General features: G+C 35.7%; 1 protein-coding gene across 1 annotated transcript in view; it reads right to left on the reverse strand.

Annotated features, from left to right (window-relative positions):
• Nucleotides 1-20,899, reverse strand: part of LOC100581179 (cilia- and flagella-associated protein 47) — a 72,522-nt gene that overhangs the window by 14,829 nt on the left and 36,794 nt on the right. The window contains 5 exon segments of the mRNA XM_030806835.1: nucleotides 750-846; nucleotides 943-1,129; nucleotides 1,782-1,937; nucleotides 4,833-5,046; nucleotides 5,924-6,113. Coding sequence (XP_030662695.1) covers nucleotides 750-846; nucleotides 943-1,129; nucleotides 1,782-1,937; nucleotides 4,833-5,046; nucleotides 5,924-6,113 — 844 coding nt within the window.

Genomic DNA, 20,899 nt, shown 5'->3' on the forward strand with positions numbered 1-20,899 from the left:
AACCTCAAAAACATTATGCTAAGTGTGAGAAGCAATATATGAAAGACTAGATATTGTATGATTCCATTTATTTTCAGAATAGGCAACTGTGTAGAGATAGAAAGTTGATTAATGGTTGTCTGAGGCAAGGGGTAGAAATAGTAACTGGGCAGGGCACGGTGGCTCACACCTGTAATCCCAGCATTTTGGGAGGCCAAGGCTGGTGGGTCACTTGAGATCAGGAGTTCAAGACCAGCCTGGCCAACACGGTGAAACCCCATCTCAACTAAAAATACAAAAACCTAGCTGGATGTGGTGGTGCTGCACCTGTAATCCCAGCTACTTGAGAGACTGTCAGGAGAATTGCTTGAACCTGGGAGGTGGAGGTTGTAGTGAACCGAGATCACGCCACTGCACTCCAGTCTGAGCAACAGAGTGAGACTCTGTCTCAAAAAAGAAAAAAGAAAGAAAGAAAGAAAGAAAGAAAGAAAGAAAGAAAGAAAGAAAGAAAGAAAGAAAGGGAGTAACTGCATATGGGCATGAGAGTGATGGCAGCATTCTAAAATTAAATTGCGAAGGTGGTTATATAACTTTAAATTTACTAAAGTTCATTCTGTCAATCATACTTAATAACTATGACTACTCTGAGGACTTCTTATATTTCCAAAGTTGATACTTGCATACTTTAAATTTTACGAAATATAAATTATACTTTAAGAAATCTTTTTTTATAAAAAAAAAGGCTGTAGTAGGTTTTTGTGTATTCTCACCAACGATTACTTGATGAATTTGCTTTGGTGTCAAAATTAAGCTACAATCATGTTTTTCCTGCAGTGTGGATGGTTCTGATTTAAGTCCTTTGAGAACCTGTAAAAAATCATATTTTTCCAGAATTATTCATTATTAGCAAAAGCTATTTTAAGAATTCTGGTGGAATAACCAAATGTAAAACACTGCACATGCCTTTCTTCTCACGGACTCTTCCTCCTGAGATGCTATACTCCTGGTGGTTAACAATCGATTCGCTCTGATTGAATTCGCTGCTGAAGACAGCTCCTCTTCTATTTCCGCTTCGGAGAGTGAGGGTGACTTTAGACCTGATCCTGGCTCTAAGCCTATGTCTGTATCATCATATGAATACATGCACTCCCTATAAAATTAATAATAATAATCAGTAATTGAGGTGAAGTCATTCAAAAAATGCATCTGTAAATTCAAGCATTTCCCATAGTGCATATTGCTGCTGCCTCACTCATATCCACTTAACCAGACTGGTGCACTAATCCACATAAAATTGTCCTCTGCTGAGGAGATCCCCTTCTCAAACACCTTATCGAGGAAATTATGCTCATGCCTGCCACACCCAAGGACAGCAATATGGAACACAAAACACAAGCCCCTTTGGCTCAAGCCAGCAGCAACTATGTGGTAAAATTTAGCCTCAAGAGACCCTGAGTGTCAACATTATTTGAAACACATTTTTCCTCAGCTCTCACTCCTTCCTTATTCTGCTTCCCTCGTTCTGTACAGGTTTCTCCTGAGAGCACATACTCCATAAATCACAGGCACTGGAATCCCTGTTTCAAGTTCTGCTTCTGGGGAAACCCATCTAAGACAATTCCAAGTCAAAAGGTAACAAAAGAAATAATTGTAGTTAAAGCAGCTCAGTGTTTTGCTTTTATCATGTATTGAAATGTAGTTTACAACATCTAAAATAAAAAAGAAACCAAGGAGTAAAAAAAAAATTCTGACTCTGTGGACACCATGATCTGTTGCATATTTTTTGAGGAACTGAACATTACCTCTCTGCTTGTTTCTTCTGCAAGCGCACACTTCTTAAATATTTAAGATACATTGCATAATAGTTTTCATGTAATTTCTTTTGCTGCTTTTTAAATGTAGTATATGCAAAATCATGATTCACATAGTTAAATCTTGGAACTTTTGTGAAAATTGGCCTGCAATATATTGTTAATATTTTTATATATGCATTTGTTCAATCAGTATTTATTGAGATCCTCCTAGCCAATTTCTATATCAGGTGTTGGGTGTGGAATGGCAAATAGGACAGATTCTAGTCCTTCCCCTCATATGCTATTCTATATCAAGACATGATTGCATGTAGAACTAGAGCAAAGCCTATTTTTTCTTAATCTAATAAAAAAAAATCCATTGTAAGGTCACTGGGATGTAATGGTGCCTATTCTAAACCCATCTTTGAAGAATTAGTCAGATAGGCAATTTGGACAGTGCTAGATTACAGATAAGACTCCAAGAAACTAGATCTGAATCTGACTAGTGTTTCCTAAAAGTTAACTGGTTTTAGATCATTATGATCAAAATTAGAAAAAAAAGTAGAATAATGAATCTTTTTGCTAAACATGCTACCTCCTTTAAACTTCACAACTTATGAAATAACCATCAACAATAAACCTATATAGAGGAAACAATTCATAAAAGAACTGTGAATTACTTTATATCTAATATCCACTCAACTGGGTTTATGCTCTTCCTTTTTACCCACCATATATTTTCAGTAAAAAAAAAAAATGTGCGAGTATTCACACCTTCTGGCTTTGGTCTACCTCAATCTTCAGCAAATGTTCTTAATCATTAGGATATTCACCCTCAATAATTAAAACATAAGTATGGGGGGAGGGGGGAGGGATAGCATTAGGAGATATACCTAATATAAATGATGAGTTAATGGGTGCAGCACACCAACATGGCGCATGTATACATATGTAACAAACCTGCACGTTGTGCACATGTACCCTAAAACTTAAAGTATAATGAAAAAAAAGAAAAAAAACATAAGTATGAAGATATTAGTCACAAAGTCAAATGAAAATTAATTTTTCTTCTTGTCTTCAACAACTCCTCAATGTTTACAGTAATACAGCTTCAACTGTGTTAAATTCTTTAAGAGAGTGAAAAAACAAGACAGGAAACAAATGCTTTGTTGTTCAAAGACAATTTTTGATATTTAAATTTTCCTTCAAGCTCTGAGACACTTAACCACCTTTAGAACCTAGAAATAATTCCTACATATATTTGAAGTCCTGATACCTCTAACAAGGAGAGAGGGATAAGGAAAGAAGTAGTGGTGTAAATGCCTTAAATGAGAAAGAGCTGACTATTAACATATCTAAATCGTTATCAGCTCCTTAGAAAAACATCTAGAAATACCTCTGCAGCTTAAGGAGGATAAGTTTTTTAAAATATGCAAAGAAAAGGAGACAAAAATTACTATGGAAATAAAATATTTTTCCTTATTTATTTATTCAAAAAATATTTACCAAGTGCCTACTCTATGCCTGACACTGTTCTAAGCACAAGGCATACTGCAGTAAATAAAAACTAGACAAAAATCCCTACCTTATTTTATTCTCAAAAATTGAAAAGGTAAAATGCATTAAAATGAAATAGAAATTACAATTATCAACAAGTAAATACACTATGAAACTTATTTCCTTACTTAAAGTTACTAATTGCTAGCCAGAAAACATAAGGACTAAATACTGCCTTAACTATTAATATGAAAAAGTGTTCATTGAGAAAAATAATTATGGTCAGGGGATAAATAGTAAATAGCCTTATTTTTAAAATTCTGCTATTTTTAGATCATTCGATTAATACAGAGACAGAAACAAATGTTAATATTAACACATTATATTTCTATATAGATACATATATAGATATATACATATATAGATACATAGATATCTCTATATAGATGTGTATAACCTTAAGGAAGAGTTGAAAAAAGTACACAAAAAATTATTGCTAGAAGCTGCCTCTGCAGAGTGGGAGTGAACAGAATGAGTCAGAGGAAAAAACAGAATTTTCTTTTCTATAATATGGCAATTATTTAAAATGGAGTCTGAGTGGTTTTTATGTTTCTGTGTTTTATGGTACTTGTCAAGTAATAATTTTTAAAAAGGCTAATTTGGATGGAATTTGTAAATAATAAGATAGACTATAGAAAAACCTGGACTTTTCCTATCGTAGACAATAAAACAATTATGTCCTAAAAATCAAATGGTATTGCAAGAAAATGTCTGCAGAATTAAGTGAGCTTAATGACTAATCAAAGCTAAAAGGACAAGTGCAGAAAGCCCAGAGCCATTATAAAGTTTAGATACTTTACTAGTAGCATAAAAGCAGGCAGAAAAAAAAAAAAAAACAACTTATTTCTGTCTCCAATGTGTAAAAACTATTCCTGGGCACAGGGCCCAGATAAGCATGTCGGGATGCCTAGTTCACTTCTCACTAACCATTGGAAAGTTAGTAATTTATTTGAGATTTGGATAAATATAAACTGAGGTTGAACACTTTTTATCATCCTAATTGGGGAGGTTTAAGTTCACTTTGTGGAAGATTATTAAAAATGTGCCTTTGAAGGGGGTCAAACAAAGATGACGATGATGAGGATGATGATGATGATGATAACTGTGATTTTTTTACACAATTTTATTTTTTTTTTAGCTTAAATAAACTCAAGCTTTCAACCATACTTAATAAACATTACTACTCTGAGGACCTGTTACATTTCCAAAGATGATTATTTGTATTATTCTTCTATACTTGTCAATAGCATATTTTAAGAACATTTTATATACCATTCACTTCCAGGTAAGTACATATTGAGGTGAAAACCTAAAACAAACACAGTGGCATTCAACAACCATCTCACTCCATGTAAAAAAAAAAATGAAAAGATAATTGCAGTTTTATTATTATTATTATTATCACAATCATTAGTGTTATACAGCAGGATCTGATGAAACTTCTGCATGACATGTTGTCCATTATGCTTTTCCAAATTTCAGGGTTTTAATATTTCATGTTACCTGAAATGTTTATGATGGTCTTTAGACCTGATAGTCGCAGCTCGGTCATTGGGAAAGGCTAATAGCATATCCTTCACTGGCTCTTCACATGAGCGATGATTGTGAGTGCGTGTCATGGCTGATTGAAGCATTGCTACAGGTGCATAATTCTTGCATTTTGCCAAGTCTTTGACCACAAACTTTCCCGTGGGATTATGGATCGAAGGCAATATACCTTTTATAGAATTGAATATAAGTTTATAGATGGTATTTTTAATTTCAACTTTAAAAACAATAACCATGAATTAATTAATACACTAGATAATTGATTCTAACTTAAATGCTGAACTCCTAAACACATTTGGAAAATACAAATCATTAATAAAAAGACCTACACAACACAATTTAGCAAAATAATAAAATATGAATAATATAAATGCATATATAAAAATATAAAATATGATAACTTGAAGGATTTAGGTTGACCCATATGAAACTAAATTTTTTGTTGGTCCAAAACAGTTGACTATCAGCAACTTCATATGGTTCAACATATAAAAGATAATGAGGAATTAGATAAAACAGTAGCAACAAGTAAATCCATGGAATAGTCAAAAACAGTTTATATTATAAACTCCCTCAACAACAAAACTAAGAAGAATAAAATATAAAAACCATGAAAATATTAAATAAACTGTATACATCAATAAACCAGTGCTACTCAAAGCGCAATCCTCAGAATGGCAGTAACGGCAGTGTCAGCATCTACTGGGAACATTGTAAAAATGTGAGTCTTTGGGCTGTAACACGGACAAGCTTAATAATCATTGCTGGGATGTAAGCCAATGATATGTGTTTTAACAGGCCTTTTAGGTGATTTTGATGCATGTTAAAAGATGAGAACTCCTGGGTCAGACCACATTATTTTATATATACACACATACATATATATATGTCTTTAGACCTGATAGTTGCAGCTCGGTCGTTGGGAAATGCTAACAGCACTTCTTTCACATATATGTGCATGTGTAATTAAGCAATTAGTATATTAAAATAATCTTAAATTAACAACAATAACAACAAAGCCAGGTCAGCATTACACAATAGCATACCAGGATCAAATTTCATCACAACTTTCTTGGTGGAAGCTTTGCAGATGCTGTTGAAAGCTAAATATACGTGATGGAAAGATTTTACTGATAAAGATTGCAAATCTTCTTCTGCCACTAAACCAATAATCTCCATCATCTGCTTCACTTTGAAGACTCCAAGTTGATGTGGAAAAAATGAACACATCACATCCTAAAAAAAAAAAAAAAGATGAAAAGTAACCAATAATAAATTGGTAGAAAAAAAGTTAAAAGCAAATCTAAAAAAAACACCAGTTAATAAAATTTCAAGGAAAGCTAGTTCATAATGGTAGTATGAAAGTACTTCAGAAATATACAGCATTGACAAACTTTTAAAATATTCATTACTGGCAAATTATTTAAGAAAAATTAAACATAGTACCAAAGCAAATTCAGAATAGTGGATTAAGGACTTCCAAAAACCTACTTCTCCAGAAGAGGAAAGAGAACACTGGCAATAAAAATTGTCAAAATGTAGTCCTTTCAGATATTTGAAGATTACCTAAAGGCTCACAAAAATCCAAGGAGTATTTACTTAAAGAAAAAAGATTGAATCTCTGAAGGAATAGAAGACTGTGCCATTTTTACTTGATGTAATCCCATTCTTTAAAATTCAGCTTTGTGGTCTCCTTGAAAAACAACAGCCTTGCAACTGTGTGTGAAAACCATTAGCCTAGTAGCCAAAAGAGGGAAAAGAATGAGTTTGGACCACTCCAAACGCCTCACTAGCAGAGAGATGTACATATTTGTTTTGTCTCACATGATTCAGAGTTCACTCTGTGTGCACAATTCTCTCTCCAGGGTTCTGTCAAATATATAGGTATATATTACTCTGTGTATGCATATATGCAGCAATTTTTTAACTGAGAAGTTAAAACTCAGTAACTTGAGGTGGCATTACCATTTAAGGCTAAAAGAAAGCTATTCATAAATAAATGCACAAATAGAAAAATCTAAAAATCACTTGGGAACAAGATATTCAGATGGTATTTGAAAAGCTCTGAAATATTCCTGGAAACCTAGATTGTGACACACATCTGCAGGACTGTGTATATTCCCAGAAAAGATTTAAGAAAGTTCTCATGTCTCATCTATGGCTGAATTTACGGCTCTTTACAAGGAAGAATTAAAGACTAGAAAGAGTTGTAAACTACTTGACAGAATATCAAAGACACGCCCCAGCATACTTACTTATACAGAGGCTCTTGATATAGGCTGTGAGACTTATTGATTCAAGGAATTTAAGGGAACCTCTATCCAATCATTAGCTGAACACTAAATTAACTGAGTAGAGACTTTATTGGCTACACACAATAAAGAAAAAGCTTTCACGGAATTAGTCTAGAGAATCACTAAATAAACAAAACAACAACAACAAAAAAGCAACAATAAATACTGCGATGCTTATTTCCATAGTTGCCAAATTATATTATGTAAAATGCCCAGTTTTCAACATGAAAAAAATATGAGACACCCAAATAATCAGGAAAGTATGGCCAATACCTAGGAAAGCTGTAGTTCATAGATAATGTCCCTATGGAAATCCAAATGGTGAACTTATTAGACAAACATGATAAGTTAACTATTGTAAATATTTTCAAAGAACTGAAGGGAAACAGGTCAAAAGAATTAAAGGAAGTATGTGAACAATGTCTCACAAAATACACAATTTCAATAAAGTGTGGAAATTATAAAAAAGAACAAATAAATATTCAGGAATTGAAGAGTAATGTAACTAAAATTTTAAATTTATGTAAGGGACTCAATGGCAGATTTGAACTGGCAGAAAAACTAACCAATGAAATTGAAGACAAGACATTTGAAACTATTCACATTGAAGAGAGATACATAAGGATGAAGAATAAAGAACAGAGTCTCAGAGACTTTGGGGACACCATCAAGCATAGTCACATATGTATGATGGGAGTCTAAAAAGGAGAAGAGAGAAAGAAAAGGTCAGAAAAAATATTTGAAGAAATAATAGATGAAAAGTTCAAAAACTTGATTAAAGACAATCTACATATCAAAGAAACTCAACAAAACCCAAGCAGGGTAAATCAAATAGATCCACACCTAAACACAACAAAGTCAAACTATCAAAACCAATGACAGAGAATCTTGAAAAACTGCAAGAAGAAAGGTAATTATCACATGAGAAGGATTCTTTAGAAATGAACAGCTAACTTCTCACTGGAAACACTGAAGGCAAAAAGGCAGTGGAGAGGTGTGTTCCAATATTGAAGGAAAAAGACTACATGCAAAATTCTATAACTAGCAAAACTATCATTCAAAACTGAAGTATAAATTAAGACATTTCCAGATAAATATAAATGAAGAGAATGTATCATTAGTAGATTTGCATCACAAAAATATAAAGGGAATTCTTCACAACGAAGTAAAAGGACACCTGATAGTCACTCAAATTCAGACAAGGAAGTTAAGAGCACAGGCAAATGTAACTACCTACATAGATAAATATAAAAGTACTTTTGTTTGCAATGCTTTCCTGCTCCTATCCGATTTAAAAAGCAATGCATACAGAAATAAGTATTAGAGTATGGATGAGCTTTTAAAGAATAAGCACATATTATTTGTATGACAAGAATAGCACAAAGAGGAGACAAGAACCATAATTCTATTGGAGCAAAGTTTTTGTATACTATACAAATTAAGTTGACATTAATGTGAATGAGACTGTTTTAAGTTAAAGATGTTAAATGTAACCCAAAGGGCAGCCACTAAGAAAATTAAATGTTTTTAAAGTTTCGTAAAATAAATAATGATGAAATTAAAATGGTATATTACAAAATATCTGTTTAGTACAAAATAAAGCAGTAATGAAATAATAGAAAACTAGGAGGATATGTAATTATAGAAAACAAATAGAAAAATAGCAAATGCAAATCCTATGTTACTAGTAGTTACATTACATATAAATGGATTGGCACACATTTACCTATGTAATAAACCTGCACATCCTGCACACATACCCCAGAATTTGAAATAAAAATTAAAATTTTTGAAAAAAGTAAATGGATTTTCTTTACATTTCTTTCCCCCAGCTCTATTAAGGTATAACTAATAATTAAAAATTGTTTGTATACAAATATATAGTAAATATATAGTATTTAATATGTAATTTTGAAACAATAAAGCTAAATAATATATCCTTACTGTTTTGTGCTGAAAATATTTATACCCTCTTATTAACCATAGTCGCCATTCTGTACAATAGACTCCCAGAACTTATTCATTCTGTCTAACTGAAATTTTGTATTCTGTGATTGACATCCCCTTATTCGCCATCCACTGCCCCTGGCAACAACAATTCTACTATCTGCTTCTATGAGTTCAACTTTAATTCCACATATAAGTGTAGCCATGCAGTATTTGTCTTTCTGAGTATGTCTTATTTCACTTAGCATAACATCCTCCAAGTTCATCCATGTTTCGCAAATGACAAGATTTCCCTATTTTTTTAAGGCTGTATAGTATTCATACACATACACACACACACCACATTTTATTTATCCAAGGCGAATGAAATCAGCATGTTGAAGAGATATCTTCACTCTCATGTTAACTGCAGCATCATTCTATAGCCAAAATATGCAATCAACCTAAGTGTTCATCAATAGATAAATGGATACACATAAATGGATTAAATTGTGCAGTCAAAAAGCAGAGATTGGTGGAGTAGGCAAAAACACATAATCTACATATTTCCCACCAGAGGTACACATTGTATACAAAAATACAAATAGGTTGACAGTGAAAGGATTGCAAAATGATATGTCATATGCAAACAATATCCAAAAGAGAACAGGGTGCCTATACTAATATAAGACAAAATAGATATTGATAGAAAAAGTTCTACATTGAAAAAAGAGCATTTTATAATGATAAAAGGGTCAAGACATCAGGAATGTATATTATAACCATATATACACCTAATAACGTCAAAAAACTGACAAAAGTGAAGAAATAGGCAATTCAACTATAATAGTGGGAGACTTTGATATTCCACTTCCAATAATGATTAGAAAAACTAAGCATATGATCAACAAAGAACAGAGAACTGAAAAACATCATAAACCAATTAGACCCAAAATATACCTGTAGAACATTTTACCCAACTACAGTAGAATGCACATTTTTCCAAAGTACACTTTCGCACTTTGAATGAAACATTTTAAATATAGACTATGTTAGTCTATGAAATAAGCCTCAATAATTTAAAAGGACTGAAATCTGTGCAGTATGTTTTCCAACCAAAATGCAATGAAATTAAAATCAATAAGAGAAGAAAATGTGAAAAATTCACACATTTTGGAAATTAAGCAATACATGTCTAAATAACCAATAGATCAAAGAACAAAACCACAAGGGGAATTCAACATTATTTTGAGACAAAGAAAAACTAAAACACAACATACCAAAACATATGAAATGCAGAAAAAGCAGTGACAAGACAGAAATTTATGGTTATAAACAAATGTATTTTTTAAAAAGGATTTTAATCAATATTCTAACCATCCACCTTAGGAAATTTTAAAAAAGAACAAAGTAAGTTCAAAGTAAGTAGAAGAAAAGGCATAATAAACACAAAAGCAGTAATAAATAATAAAGATAATAGAAAACGTTAGGAAAAAAATCAACAGTCCTGAAACTATATCTTTGACATGATTAACAACACTGAAAAAAATTTAACTAGACTTAATAAGCAAAAAAAGAGATGACTAACTTTGCTAAAATCAGGAATAGAAGAGAGGACATCACTACCAACTTTACACCAGTAAAAAGGGGTATAAGATTAAGTGATCAACAACTGAATACCAACACATCAGATAACCTAAATGACCTGGGCAAATTCTTATGAAGAGAAAGACATAAACTACTGAAACTGACCCAAGAAAAAATGGATAATATGAATAGCCCCACAACAAATAAAGGGATTGAATTAATAGCCAAAAAATTTCTGACAAAGAAAATCCCAGGAAAAAATGGCTTTGGTGGTAAATTCTACCAACTGTTTAAAGAAGAATTACTGCCAGTCTTTCACAAGCATTTACAAAAAAATTTAAAAGAAGAGTGTACTTCTCAATTCATTCTGTGGCACCAATTTTATTCTGATGCCAAAATCAAAAACATTTTTTAAAAATCTGCATTCCTATGTCCCTTATGAATATATATGCAAAAATCCTCAACAAAATACTATCAAACTGAAACCAGCAAAATGTAGAAAAGATTATATACTATGTACAAGTATGATTTCAAGTTTAACATCCATATGTCAATGTAATGCACAATCTTAATAAAGGACAAAACCATATTATCATTTTAATAGACACAGAAATAGTAGTTGACAAAATACACTTCCATAATAGAAACATGCAACAAACTAGGAATAGAAGGGAACTCCATCAAGTTTATAAAGGCAGTCAATGAAAAACTTAGAACTAACATCAAACTTGATAAGAGACTAAATGATTTCCCCTTAGATCAGGAGCAAGACAAGATACCCCTTTTGCCATTGCTATTTAATATTGTACTAGAGGTTCTAGCTAGGACAAGCAGGTAAGAAAATAAGTTAATAAAATGAATCTAGATTAGAAAGAAAGATGAAAAATGACCTCCATTCACAGGTAACATGATCTTGTATCCCAAAGAATCCACCAAAAAACTACCAGAACTAATAAATGAGTTCAGCAAATTTGCAGAATACAGGATCAAAATGCAGAAAATAAATGCATTTATATACACTAGCAATGAATAATCCAGAAATAAAACTAAGAATTCTATTTCATTTCCATAGCATAAAATAAGGATAAAATATTCAGAAATAAATATTTAAAATAATTGCAAGACTTGTACATTGAATACTATAAACATTATTAAAAGGCATTAAAGAAGACATAAATAAGTGTAAAGACATACAATCTTCTGGATCACAGGATTTAATATTGTTAAAATGGCAATATTCCCTAAATGGATTTACAAATTCAACACAATTCTTTTCAAAATTCCAGCTGTCTTTTTTTTTTTTTTTTTTTTTTGCAGAAATTAGCAAGCTAATGTTAAATTTCACATGTATTTGCAAGCATCTCACATTAGGCAAAAATGTTCTTTAAAAAGAAAAAATTTAGAAGGCTCATATTTCCCAAATTCAAAAAGTACCATAAACCTGCAGTAATTACAGGCCTGGCACAGTGGCTCACACCTGTAATCCCAGCACTTTGGGAGGCTGAGGCGGGTGGATCACTTGAGGTCAGCAGCTCCAGACCAGTCTGGCCAACATGGTGAAGTACCTTGTCTCAAAAAAAAAAAAAGAAAAAAAAAGCTACAGTAATTAATACATTGTAGTATTGACATAGGATAAATACAGATATGCAAAATAGAATTTTTAGTCTAGAAATCCTTATATTCACGTTCAATTGGTTTTTTATATATGTGACAATATTCTGTGATAACTTGACATCTCTATGAAAAAGAATACATTTCAACCTCTAAATCATGCCATTTACAAAAAATAACAAATAGTTTTTTTTTTTTTTTTGAGACGGAGTCTCGCTCTGTCACCCAGGCTGGAGTGCAGTGGCATGATCATGGCTCACTGCAACCTCCTCCCGGATCCAAGTGATTCTCCTACTTTAGCCTCCTGAGTAGCTGGGATTACAGGCGTGCGCCACCATGCCCGGCTAATATTTGTATTTTTAGTAGAGACGAGGTTTCACCACGTTGGTCAGGCTGGTCTTGAACTCCTGACCTCGTGATTGGGTCGCCTTGGCCTCCCAAAGTGCTGGGATTACAGGTGTGAGCCACCACGCCCAGCCAACAAATAGATTTACAAGTTTGAGCTAAAATTCTTACAGAAAAACATGGGAACAAAACTTAATGACCTCAGAGAGTATATGACTACTTAGATATGATACTAAATGCACAAGAGACAAAAGAAAAAAATAGATAAATTGAACTTAATCAAAAGTATTACTTTGGGGCTGGAGCCAAGATGGCCGAATAGGAACAGCTCCCATCTACAGCTCCCAACGTGAGCGATGCAGAAGACGGGTGATTTCTGCATTTCCATCTGAGGTACCGGGTTCATCTCACTAGGGGTGCCAGACAGTGGGTGCAGGACAATGGGCGCAGCGCACTGTGCGCGAGCTGAAGCAGGGTGAGGCATTGCCTCACTCAGGAAGCACAACCAGTCAGGGAGTTCCCTTTCCTAGTCAAAGAATGGGGTGACAGACAGCACCTGGAAAATCGGGTCACTCCCACCCTAATACTGCGCTTTTCCAACGGGCTTAAAAAATGGCACACCAGAAGATTATATACCGCACCTGGCTCAGAGGGTCCTACACCCACCGAGTCTCACGACTAGCACAGCAGTCGGAGATCAAACGGCAAGGCGGCAGCAAGGCTGGGGGAGGGGCGCCTGCCATTGCCCAGGCTTGATTAGGTAAACAAAGCAGCCAGGAAGCTCGAACTGGGTGGAGCCCACCACAGCTCAAGGAGGCCTACCTGCCTCTGTAGGCTCCACCTCTGGGGCCAAGGCACAGACAAACAAAAAGTCAGCAGTAACCTCTGCAGACTTAAATGTCCCCGTCTGACAGCTCTGAAGAGAGTAGTGGTTCTCCCAGCATGCAGCTGGAGATCTCAGAACGGGCAAACTGACTCCTCAAGTGGGTCCCTGACCCCCCAGCAGCCTAACTGGGAGGCATCCCCCAGCAGGGGCAGACTGACACCTCACAAGGGCAGGTACTCTCCTGAGACAAAACTTCCAGAGGAACGATCAGGCAGCAGCATTTGTGGGTCGCCAAAATCCGCTGTTCTACAGCCACCGCTGTTCTGCAGCCACCGCTGCTGACAACCAGGCAAACAGGGTCTGGAGTGGACCTCTAGAAAACTCCAACAGACCTGCAGCTGAGGGTCCTGTCTGTTAGAAGGAAAACTAACAAACAGAAAGGACATCGACACCAAAAACCCATCTGTATGTCACAATCATCAAAGACCAAAAGTAGATAAAACCACAAAGATGGGGAAAAAACACAGCAGAAAAACTGGAAACTCTAAAAAGCAGAGCGCCTCTCCTCCTCCAAAGGAACACAGCTCCTCACCAGCAACGGAACAAAGCTGGACGGAGAATGACTTTGACGAGGTGAGAGAAGAAGGCTTCAGACAATCAAACTACTCCGAGCTACAGGAGGAAATTCAAACCAATGGCAAAGAAGTTAGAAACTTTGAAAAAAAATAGACGAATGGATAACTAGAATAACCAATGCAGAGAAGTCCTTAAACGAGCTGATGGAGCTGAAAGCCAAGTCTCGAGAACTATGTGAAGAATGCAGAAGCCTCAGGAGCCAATGTGATCAACTGGAAGAAAGGGTATCAGTGATGGAAGACAAAATGAATGAAATGAAGCGAGAAGGGAAGTTTAGAGAAAAAAGAATAAAAAGAAATGAACAAAGCCTCCAAGAAATATGGGACTATGTGAAAAGACCAAATCTATGTCTGATTGGTGTACCTGAAAGTGACGGGGAGAAATGGAACCAAGCTGGAAAACACTCTGCAGGATATTATCCAGGAGAACTTCCCCAATCTAGCAAGGCAGGCCAACATTCAGATTCAGGAAATACAGAGAATGCCACAAAGATACTCCTGGAGAAGAGCAACTCCAAGACACATAATTGTCAGATTCACCAAAGTTGAAATGAAGGAAAAAATGTTAAGGGCAGCCAGAGAGAAAGGTCAGGTTACCCACAAAGGGAAGCCCATCAGACTAACAGCAGATCTCTTGGCAGAAACTCTACAAGCCAGAAGAGAGTGGGGGCCAATATTCAATATTCTTAAAGAAAAGAATTTTCAACCCAGAATTTCATATCCAGCCAAACTAAGCTTCAGAAGTGAAGGAGAAATAAAATACTTTACAGACAAGCAAATGCTGAGAGATTTTGTCACCACCAGGCCTGCCCTAAAAGAGCTCCTGAAGGAAGCACTAAACATGGAAAGGAACAACCGGTACCAGCCACTGCAAAAACATGCCAAATTGTAAAGATCATCAAGGCTAGGAAGAAACTGCATCAACTAACAAGCAAAATAACCAGCTAACATAATGACAGGATCAAATTCACACATAACAATATTAACTTTAAATGTAAATGGGCTAAATGCTCCAATTAAAAGACACAGACTGGCAAATTGGATAAAGAGTCAAGACCCATCAGTATGCTGTATTCAGGAAACCCATCTCACATGAAGAGACACACGTAGGCTCAAAATAAAGGGATGCAGGAAGATCTACCAAGCAAATGGAAAACAAAAAAAAGCAGGGATTGCAATCCTAATCTCTGATAAAACAGACTTTAAACCAACAAAGATAAAAAGAGACAAAGAAGGCCATTACATAATGGGAAAGGGATCAATTCAACAAGAAGAGCTAACTATCCTAAATATATATGCACCCAATACAGGAGCACCCAGATTCATAAAGCAAGTCCTGAGTGACCTATAAAGAGACTTAGACTCCCACACAATAATAATGGGAGACTTTAACACCTCACTGTCAACATTAGACAGATCAACAAGACAGAAAGTTAACAAGGATACCCAGGAATTGAACTCAGCTCTGCACCAAGTGGACCTAATAGACATCTACAGAACTCTCCACCCCAAAAGAACAGAATATACATTCTTCTCAGCACCACACCACACCTATTCCAAAATTGTCCATATAGATGGAAGTAAAGCTCTCCTCAGCAAATGTAAAAGAACAGAAATTATAACAAACTGTCTCTCAGACCACAATGCAATCAAACTAGAACTCAGAATTAAGAAACTCACTCAAAACTGCTCAACTACATGGAAACTGAACAACCTGCTCCTGAATGACTACTGGGTACATAACGAAATGAAGGCAGAAATAAAGATGTTCTTTGAAACCAACGAGAACAAAGACACAACATACCAGAATCTCTGGGACACATTCAAAGCAGTGTGTAGAGGGAAATTTATAGCACTAAATGCCCACAAGAGAAAGCAGGAAAGATCCAAAATTGACACCCTAACATCACAATTAAAAGAACTAGAAAAGTGAGTGCAAACACATTCAAAAGATAGGAGAAGGCAAGAAATAACTAAAATCAGAGCAGAACTGAAGGAAATAGAGACAAAAAACCCTTCAAAAAATTAATGAATCCAGGAGCTGGTATTTTGAAAAGATCAACAAAATCGATAGACCGCTAGCAAGACTAATAAGAAAAGAGAGAAGAATCAAATAGATGCAATAAAAAATGAAAAAGGGGATAACACCACTGATCCCACACAAATACAATCTGCCATCAGAGAATACTACAAACACCTCTACGCAAATAAACTAGAAAATCTAGAGGAAATGGATAAACTCCTCGACACATACATCCTCCCAAGACTAAACCAGGAAGAAGTCAAATCTGAATAGACCAATAACAGGCTCTGAAATTGTGGCAATAATCAATAGCTTACCAACCAATAAAAGTCCAGGACCAGATGGATTCACAGCCAAATTCTACCAGAGGTACAAGGAGGAACTGGTACCATTCCTTCTGAAACTATTCCAATTGATAGAAAAAGAGGGAGTCCTCTGTAACTCATTTTATGAGGCCAGCATCATCCTGATACCAAAGCCTGGCAGAGACACAACGAAACAAGAGAATTTTAGACCAATATCCTTGATGAACATTGATGCAAAAATCCTCAGTAAAATACTGGTAAACCGAATCCAGCAGCACATCAAAAAGCTTATCCACCATGATCAAGTGGGCTTCATCCCTGGGATGCAAGGCTGGTTCAACATATGCAAATCAATAAACCTAATCTGGCATATAAACAGAACCAATGACAAAAACCACATGATTATCTCAATAGATGCAGAAAAGGCCTTTGACAAAATTCAACAACCCTTCATGCTAAAAACTCTCAATAAATTAGGTATTGATGGGACATATCTCAAAATAATAAGAGCTATCTATGACAAACCCACAGCCAGTATCATACTGAATGGGCAAAAACTGGAAGCATTCCCTTTGAAAACTGGCACAACACAGGGATGCCCTCTCTCACCACTCCTATTCAACATAGTGTTGGAAGGTCTGGCCAGGGCAATCAGGCAGGGGAAAGAAATAAAGGGTATTCAATTAGGAAAAGAGGAAGTCAAATTGTCCCTGTTTGCAGATGACATGATTGTATATCTAGAATATCCCATCATCTCAGCCCAAAATCTCCTTAAGCTGATTAGCAAATTCAGCAAAGTCTCAGGATACAATATCAATCTACAAAAATCACAAGCATTCTTATACACCAATAACAGACAGACAGCCAAATCATGAGTGAACCCCCATTCACAATTGCTTCAAAGAGAATAAAATACCTAGGAATCCAACTTACAAGGGATGTGAAGGACCTCTTCAAGGAGAACTACAAACCACTGCTCAATGAAATAAAAGAGGATACAAACAAATGGAAGAACATTCCATGCTCATGGGTAGGAAGAATCAATATCGTGAAAATGGCCATACTGCCCAAGGTAATTTATAGATTCAATGCCATCCCCATCAAGCTACCAATGACCTTCTTCACAGAATTGGAAAAAACTACTTTAAAGTTCATATGGAACCAAAAAAGAGCCCACATCACCAAGTCAATCCTAAGCCAAAAGAACAAAGCCGGAGGCATCATGCTACCTGACTTCAAGCTATACTACAAGGCTACAGTAACCAAAATAGCATGGTACTGGTACCAAAACAGAGATATAGATCAATGGAACAGAACAGAGCCCTCAGAAATAATGCCACATATCTACAACTATCTGATCTTTGACAAACCTGACAAAAACAAGAAATGGGGAAAGGATTCCCTATTTAATAAATGGTGCTGGGAAAACTGGCTAGCCATATGTAGAAAGCTGAAACTGGATCCCTTCCTTACACCTTATACAAAAATCAATTCAAGATGGATTAAAGACTTACATGTTAGACCTAAAACCATAAAAACCCTAGAAGAAAGCCTAGGCAATACCATTCAGGACATAGGCATGGGCAAGGACTTCATGTCTAAAACACCAAAAGCAATGGCAACAAACACCAAAATTGACAAATGGGATCTAATTAAACTAAAGAGTTCTGCATAGCAAAAGAAACTACCATCAGAGTGAACAGGCAACCTACAAAATGGGAGAAAATTTTCACAAACTACTCATCTGACAAAGGGCTAATATCCAGAATCTACAATGAACTCAAACAAATTTACAAGAAAAAAATGAACAACCCCATCAAAAAGTGGGCAAAGGACATGAACAGACACTTCTCAAAAGAAGACATTTTTGCAGCCAAAAAACACATGAAAAAATGCTCATCATCACTGGCCATCAGAGAAATGCAAATCAAAACCACAATGAGATACCATCTCACACCAGTTAGAATGGCCATCATTAAAAAGCAGGAAACAACAGGTGCTGGAGAGGATGTGGAGAAATAGGAACACTTTTACACTGTTGGTGGGACTGTAAAGTAGTTCAACCATTGTGGAAGTCAGTGTGGCGATTCCTCAGGGATCTAGAACTAGAAATACCATTTGACCCAGCCATCCCATTACTGGGTATATAGCCAAAGGATTATAAATCATGCTGCTATAAAGACACATGCACACGTATGTTTATTGTGACACAATTCACGATAGCAAAGACTTGGAACCAACCCAAATGTCCAACAACGCTAGACTGGATTAAGAAAATGTGGCACATATACACCATGGAATACTATGCAGCCATAAAAAATGATGAGTTCATGTCCTTTGTAGGGACATGGATGAAACTGGAAACCATCATTCTCAGTAAAGTTTCGCAAGGACAAAAAACCAAACACCGCATGTTCTCACTCATAGGTGGGAATTGAACGATGAGAACACATGGACACAGGAAGGGGAACATCACACTCCGGGGACTGTTGTGGGGTGGGGGGAGGCGGGAGGGATAGCATTAAGAGATATACCTAATGCTAAATGACGAGTTAATGGGTGCTGCACACCAACATGGCACATGTATACATATGTAACAAACCTGCACATTGTGCGCATGTACCCTAAAACCTAAAGTATAATAATAATAAAATAAAATAAAACTTCAAAAGAAAAAAAAAAGTATTACTTTTATCCTTCAAAGGTAACTATCAAGAAAGTGGGGCCAGGCGCGGTGGCTCACGCCTGTAATCCCAGCACTTTGGGAGGCTGAGGTGGGTGGATCACGAGGTCAGGAGATTGAGACCATCCTGGCTAACACGGTGAAACCCCATCTCTACTAAAAAAAAAATACAAAAAATTAGCCGGACGAGGTGGCGGGCGCCTATGGTCCCAGCTACTCAGGAGGCTGAGGGAGGAGAATGGCGTGAACCCGGGAGGCGGAGCTTGCAGTGAGCCGAGATCGCGCCACTGCACTCCAGCCTGGGCGACAGAGCGAGACTCCATCTCAAAAAAAAAGAAAGTGGGAAGACAATCCACAGGATGGAATACAATATTTGTGATTTCTGTATCTGTCAAAGGACTTGTATTGAGAATATATAAAGAACTCTTGCAATTCCATAACAAAAAGACAGCCCAACTTAAAAAATAGTAAAATATATTCTATTAGTTTTCTATTTTGGCAATAAAAAATTACCAAAAAACTTGTTGACTAAAATAACTCAAATTTCTTACCTTACACTTGTCAGAAGTCTAACACAGGTTGAAAATCAAGGTGTCGGCAGAACTGTTTATTTCTGGAAACTCTAGCAGAGAATCTGCTTTCTTGCCTTTTCCAGATTCCAGAAGCTATCCCATTCCTCAACTTATGCACCCCACCCCCTTCCACCTTCAGAGCCAGAAATCAGTGGACAGTAAAGTCTTCCATTACTTTGACACTGACATATTTTCTGTCCTCCATTTCCACTTTTAAGGAACCTGAGAGTATATTAGGGTTCACCTGGATAATCCAGGCTAATTTTCCTATTTTAAGGTGGGTTGATTAACAGTCTTAATTTCAAGTGAAACCTGAATTCTCCTTTGCCATAGAACATCACATGTTCATAATTTCTAAAGATTAGGATAGAGATATTTTAGAGGGCCATTATTCTGCCTATCATAGATATGCATAAATATTTCTCCAAAGAAAATATACAAATGGACAATAAGTACATGAAAAGATATTCATCATCATTAGTTACTGGGGATATTTAAATGAAAACCATAAGGACATGCCACTTTGTACCCATTGGGATGGCTATAATAAAAAAAGAAGTACATTAACAAGTGTGGTGGAGGGTATGGGTAAATTGGAATGTTCATTTATTGCTGGTAGGAATATAAAATGGTACAGTCACTCTGGAAAACAGTATGACAGTTTCTTAAAAAGTTAAACATAGGGTTTTCATATGACCCCAACAATTCCACTCTTAGGTGTATTTCAACAATATTAAAAATCTGTCCACAAAAAAAGTTGTACGTGAATGTTTATAGCAGCATTATTCATTATAGCCAAAAGGTGGAAACAACCCAAATGTCCCTCAATTGATGACCAGATAAACAATGGGTGGTATATCCATACAAAAAATATAATTTGGCTATAAAAATGAAGCATTAATACATATTACAATGTGCATGAACCTTGAAAATACGCTAAATGAAAGAAGCCATACACAAAATGCCTCATATAAATATAATATTTATAGAAAAATGACCCAAACTGGAAAACCTACTGACACAGAGAATAGATTAATACTTGCCAGAGGCTGATGAATGAGGAGAAGGGGAATGACTGTTAATGGATATGGAGTTTCTTTTTGGGGTGAAGAAAACGTTGTGGAATTAGTGCTGATGTGTGCAGTCTCTGAACATATTAATATCACTGAACTGTATACTTCAATTTGTGAATTTTATGGTATGTAAATTACATAT

The sequence above is a fragment of the Nomascus leucogenys genome, chromosome X (genome assembly GCF_006542625.1).
Source record: "Nomascus leucogenys isolate Asia chromosome X, Asia_NLE_v1, whole genome shotgun sequence".
Taxonomy (NCBI): Eukaryota; Metazoa; Chordata; class Mammalia; order Primates; family Hylobatidae; genus Nomascus; species Nomascus leucogenys.